The sequence below is a fragment of the Saimiri boliviensis genome, chromosome 5, assembly GCF_048565385.1.
Source record: "Saimiri boliviensis isolate mSaiBol1 chromosome 5, mSaiBol1.pri, whole genome shotgun sequence".
In the NCBI taxonomy this organism is placed as follows: domain Eukaryota; kingdom Metazoa; phylum Chordata; class Mammalia; order Primates; family Cebidae; genus Saimiri; species Saimiri boliviensis.
The window spans coordinates 74993041-74999424 of NC_133453.1; the positions used below are offsets into that span (position 1 = coordinate 74993041).

At 32.9% G+C, this 6384-nt stretch overlaps 1 protein-coding gene and 1 non-coding gene across 12 annotated transcripts in view; both read left to right on the plus strand.

Annotated features, from left to right (window-relative positions):
- Positions 1-4402, plus strand: part of COBLL1 (cordon-bleu WH2 repeat protein like 1) — a 166254-nt gene extending 161852 nt beyond the window's left edge. For all 11 annotated transcript variants that reach the window (XM_039469862.2, XM_039469864.2, XM_039469863.2 and 8 more), the window contains one exon: positions 3213-4402. In XM_039469862.2, the coding sequence (XP_039325796.2) occupies positions 3213-3302 (90 nt within the window). In that variant the 3' untranslated portion in view covers positions 3303-4402. The remainder of the gene's footprint in view (positions 1-3212) is intronic.
- LOC120364456 (small nucleolar RNA SNORA70) lies at positions 1470-1603 on the plus strand. The gene has a single exon (XR_005579709.1). It is a non-coding gene; the product is annotated as a small nucleolar RNA SNORA70 (small nucleolar RNA).
- Positions 4403-6384: the final 1982 nt, after the last annotated feature.

The window sequence follows — 6384 nt, forward strand, 5'->3', positions numbered from 1 at the left end:
TTGCTCTAGTGTAAATGTAGTCATAAATATGCCATTTTTTTCATGTTTCAGAAGGGAGTATTTTTTTTTAAATACCTTACCCCTACTCAACCGCCTATAGTCACAGAGATTAGTCTTTCTTTTCTTCATGTAAAGCATTAATAAATTGAGCTCAATATGTTATAAATTGTGTGATGTTAAGGTTTATATATGAATCAGCAAATTATTTACAGAAAATAAGACAGATTAATTCATTACCCTTGGCCTGTGTTGACGTAAGAACAATCCTGGCTTTCTGTACTTGATGGTCTCTGATTTACTAAAATTCAAGTTATTACCCTGTTACAAGTAGAATATAGATTTGAAAAAGTAAGCTCTGAAAATAAATCAATGAAATAATATTTTGATATTTAGCACTGTATATTAAGTGTTTTTCAAATGTAAGATTTGTATTTGATTCAACAGAAAGTGGAGGGAAGAAAAAAACTGGGTAAGTCACACACAATCTTGCTGGCTTGTTTTGTTTATTTAATTCTTCTCTTAAATTCATATTTACTTGGTTTAAATTTGAAGAACCAAAGAATTTCAGGTTGACAGCTGCTGCATTTTTAAAGTAAATGTAAATTAATAGAAATTTTCATAGTTACACATTCCTTATGGAAAAAAGAAAGTTATGTGAAATTCCTAAAAATTCTTTAAACTTCAAGAGTAGACAATCAACTAGTAGATATTCACAGTAGTAAGTTCTTAAATGTTGTTTTTTATGTTATCTGTATCGTAAGTTTAATTAATATGTTCCTCATTCAAAAACATTCAAGTGATACCTTTTATTTCTTGATGAAAGTTTGTAAAAAGTTACCATATTCCACTTAAGAAATATGAGCACTCTACTGTGCCAGGCACTAAAATAAACATTGATATAAAATAGGTATAAACTGGCATTAAAATCAATAAGATATCTGCCCTCAGAATTTATAAACTAGCATTCTAATGATGTCTTCTTGTGTTTAACAGTTTAGTAAACAAGTGTTTAAATGATAAAGGTGTCATTTTTCTGCAAAAATAACCATTCTTGGTAGGTTGCTCTGTAAGCTTCTAGACCACTCTTGTATATAAACATATTTCATTTACAAAATGGAATCCTCTGCAAATCCATTCATAAACAAATACCTCTTTGAAGTGTTTTTAAATTGTTGCATATATATCTATATTATTCTTTTTAAGATGACATAGTATTTGAGTTTATGAATGTAACATAGCTTATTTGGTCCTTATTGGTGGACATTTAACTGGATTCTATATATGATGTACAATTGTAGAGCATGTTTTACTTGGAGACATTTAGAGCCATCAGTATGTTTTCTAAATGCCTAAAATAAATTTTCTCCTTTACAAATAATTATGAGGACTGCAATTTTGCCAAGAATCACAAAAATAACTCTACTGTACACAGAAACATTTGGGACAAAAGTTCCACAAAGTCATTACCTCTGCAGCCAATTACACTGATTGAGTTCCTTTCCTTATGGGGCCCAGTGTGCAGTGGCTGCAAACAGCAACTTCCTTGATAGTGTATGTGGCCTGTTTCTTGAATGGTTTGCTCTATGGGACTTTGGTGACAGGTCTTCCAGATGTATGTTCATGTCTCTGACTTTGCACTACCCCAATGTAAGCTCCAAATAGGCATGCGGGGAGCCTTTGGAAAGCCCCAGGACACTGTGGCCAGGGTTCACATTGGCTAAGTTATCATGTCCATCTGCACTAAGCTGCAGAACAAGGAGCATGTGATGGAGGCCCTGAGCAGGGCCAAGTTCAAGTTCCCTGGCTGCCAAAAGATCCACATCTCAAAGAAGAGGGGCTTCACCAAGTTCGATGCTGATGAATTTGAAGACATAGTGGCTGAGAAGCGGATCACCCCAAATGGCTGTGGGGTCAAGTACATCCCCAGTTGTGGCCCTTTGCACAAATGGTGGACCCTGCACTCATGAGGTTTTCCACTGTACTGCCCCCTCCTAATATTCAACAATAAATTCTACTTCCTGTCCAAAAAAAAAAAAAAAAAAAAAGACATTATCTGTCATTTGTTGGCTATACGTGGAAAGAAATCCTACAGGCATGCTAAACAGACTGCAGATGAGTTTTCCCTTCTGCTGGTGGCAACTCTTCTTCTTATACATTTTCTTTCATATGTGTAGTGTCAACCACTCTACTCCATCCTGGGTTCATCAGAGTCTAGAAAATACATTAGTTTAGATGACCAATCTTTATTTAGTAAAAGGTAAGAAATGAAGCACAAGGAAGCCAAATCCAAATTAAATTTGCCAGTTTTATTTTCCTTTTAACTAATTTACTATGTTGATAGGAGAATCTGTGGCCATTTGTACTCTAGTTGTCTTCTTGTGAGATGATAGTGTTTGGTTATGAATCTAAATTAGTCAAATTATAATTTAAACTGTCTTAAAATATCTTCATTATATTGCAGTTTTGATATTTCAAAATATAGATATTTACTATTCAGAATCCAAATGACTTTACATTTTTCTAAAGCTGGGATTTCACACTATGTAGAAAATTCTTGTTTTAGTGTTTTTATTCACTTAAAGTGTGTGAATAGAAGACTTTGCCATAGAATTTTGAAATTTGGGAGTTAACTAGGGGGAAAAAAACTCCTTCTTAGTTTGCATTCATTTGGCTCAATAGTCACAGGTTTGAGTTTTTAAATCCTTCATATGAAAACATTTTTAAAACCAAGGGCTAGTTTTTTTGTTTTGAATAAATAGCAGGTCATTAGGAGGGGAATTTCACGTTCATTTATACCATCAGTACAAAACATGTAAAATTCATTGTTTTGTGGAATTCACTTTATTTTTCTACATTCTCAGGGGCAGTTTTGGGGAACCAGAACTACAGAATTAATGTAGCTTAAAATGCTCTTTAACAGCTTGGCTTCCAGCCTGTTTGTGCTCTTGTCCTTTGTGTTGATTTGGTAATTTTGTAAAGATTAAGATGCGTTAATGGATTATTTAACTTATTTGTTGTGAAAATAACAACTCTCTCTTTTTTAAATTTTTTGATAAAATGAACATTTATTCCTTATTTATAATTTATTGAATAATAAATACTTAGCATTCACAATTAAGCAGATGTTAAAATGTGGTAACTGTTGAAAATGGAAAATTAGACAGCTGTCCCATTTTAAGTTGATGGGTGCAAAGTCTGTTTCTTTCTCTTAGGTTACCATTCCATCAAATACCATATCTGTGAACGGAAGGTCAAGACTCAGCCATTATTCCATGTCTACTGATGCTCAGGACGGCCGTTAAATGTTACCCTGCCACACTGCACTGCACTTCCACTTCAGACCAACTTCATGCTAACGGAACATTTTGGCAAATGTATATTCAGATGCACACTAATATATTATCTGTTAAAATAGGAGAATTTATGCTGTGGCTTTTAATGCCAGAAGAAAAGTTACCAGAATTTATAATTTTTTTTTATATTTTTTTGCCTTAAGAATTGAATATGCTGCTTTAGAACTTTAAAACGAGGTGTAAATGATTTTCATTTTTTACAAATGAAAAATAATCACTTTGTATTGATTTCACTTACCAACACATTCTCTGCAATGGTGACTTAGACAAAAGTATTAGATTCATAGAATTATATAATGAGGACAAACTTAGATCTGACATTTGCTGCCTCAGTGTTACAATTGGAAATATTTATAAGTTATATGAAAGCCTGTTTTGTGCTGAAAGAATGATTTAGAAAGTGATATCAAATAAGTATATTCAGTTCAATAATTATTTTCAGTGATGAATTACTTAGTGTGAAAGACTTGCCTTGTGTATTCTTTATGTAATTACAAATCACTGTCAAATTTATGAGAAGCTCATAGTATTTTAATATTTTATTAACATGGAACTCTTGTTTTTTTTTTAATCTTTAGAACTTAAATTCTGCAAGAATTTTAAATATTTTCTGTATATAATTATGACATTGTCACATAGAAATTACACATTTTATGTGCCAGAAGCCTTAAAAATCTTTCTGTGAAAATGTTGATATATTGAGACAGTTATTTCACATTTGATATGTAGAGAGGAATAGGGGTTAGTTCATGTCCTTATAAAAAACTTTAAAGACTATTTAGAAGTTCCAGAAATTCTGGTTTTAATTCAGGTAAAATGATAAAATAGTCATTATATAGTTCAGATGCTAATATCCTAAATAATAATATATATTTACATTAAAGCTAAAACTGTTAAGCAAAACAATGCCGAATTTGTTGGCTTACGGCTCTTCTGGAGTCTAGAGCCTGTTGGTGTTCTCTTCCTACTTTAAGAATTTAATTGCTCACTTATTCTAAAAGCTTTGTTCAAACAAGATATTAAATTTGTTTTCACTTTAACTACTGGAATATCTGCCTCTTTGGGATTTTTTTTCTATTTAATAAAAGCAAGTTGTATATTTGGGATGCTTTTAAATATATATGGTTTGTGTCAACCAGCATATTTATTTCCCTTACCTGATGCATACGTCTCTATTACCCAGTGAACAGACAAGTAATTGTCAGATGTACCATTTATTAGGGATCCCTAGTGTACATTTAAGCCCTGGCATTCTGACTCCAAAATGGATGGCCTAAGCATGTGAAATGCTTAGCATAGTTCCTAATATACGGCATGGCCATCTTAAAAGCTAAATGTTGCTGCTGTTTTCCTTGGATTAGTTGGAGAGACCCTCATATATAGATACTTAAGTTATGTTGTTATAAGCTAGTAGAGAAAGGAGTAAATTTTTTTAAATTGTGTTAGTATAATTATCTACTTGTAAAAATATAAATTCGGATCCCTAATTTAAACCTTAATATATTTGAGTTGGATTAAAGTCTTAGCTAAAACATGAGCCACATGTAAGATGTTTTCAATATGTTAATATATTAAAAAGGCTGAATTTATGAAAATATAAAAGTTTCTACAACTTATGAAAAGTCTACCCAATAGAAATATCAGCACACTATTCTTACAAGAGGACATTAAAAAGGCCAACATACATGGAAAAAAAAAATACTCTTCACTGAAAATCAGGGAAATACAAGTTAAAAACATGGGAAGGGGGCCAGGTGTGGTTGCTCATGCCTGTAATCCAGCACGTTGGGAGGCCAAAGTGGGCAGATCACAAGGTCAAGCGATCAAGACCATCCTGGCCAACATGGTGAAACCCCGTTTCTACTAAAAATACAAAAAATTAGTCAGGCGTGGTAGTGTGCATCTGTAGTCCCAGCTACTTGGGAGGCTGAGGCAGGAGAATCACTTGCACCTGGGACGTGGGGGTTGCAGTGAGCCAAGATTGCACCGTTGCACTCCAGTCTGGTGACAGAGTGAGACTCCATCTCAAAATAAAAACCAAAAAAAAAAAAAAAAAAAACAAACAAACAAACAAACACGCACGAGAAGGTACCACAGCAAATTAGCAAAAACGTAAGTTTCAAAACAGCAAGTGTTGTCAAGAACATCAAATAGTGGGAACTCTTAACTGTTGGTAGGAAAATACACTGAAATAACTACTAGTTCTGTGATATCTAGTAAAATTAAACATTCCTTACCATGTTACCTTAATGAGGTATTTATATACACGCATACGGAAACATCTACAAAAATATTCAGGGCAGGCTTGCGTAAAACAGCAGAAAGGGGTCCTAACCTGTGCTCAACTTTGGTAATGCACATATTCATATGATAGACTTCCACACAGCAGTCGGACTGAACAGGCTAGAGCTATGTGTGTCCGCATAAATATATCTCAGAAACAAGTGACAAGAGTGAGTGATGGAATAAGATGTGTTTTATGAAACCGTTTATATAAAGTATAAATGTACAAAATACTATAACTTATGGCTGTATATGTAAAAAAAAATTGCTGGTGATTATCTGTGGTAACTAAGAAAGGTTGAATTGAGATTTACATTGTAAGAGGCATCAATTGTGTTTGTAGTATTTTATAAACTGAAAACGTGCTTATTATATTATAGATTCTAGTTTACTTGTAGTTTATAATAAAATGTTTTAAAGGTTACCTAGGATTTATGGGGCTATGTATATAAACCATTAACACATGTATGTTCTGAAAAGTAGCCTTATCTACGACCATTTTAGGAGAATGTGTGCTACCCTCTCAATGGGGAAGGAAATTTGTGACAAGTAGTTTTCACCCATCGTATCCTGAAATAACACAAGTAGGATACAGGAATGGTCTAGAACCAACTTTTGACTTTCATGTATAATTTTTAGCATCTAGGCATTTTGTTTTTCCTTCTTTTCCCCAATCAAGTTATTTCTTTATATAATATTAAAATTATAATTCAGATTATATATATATATGAATATAAAGTACATTCTT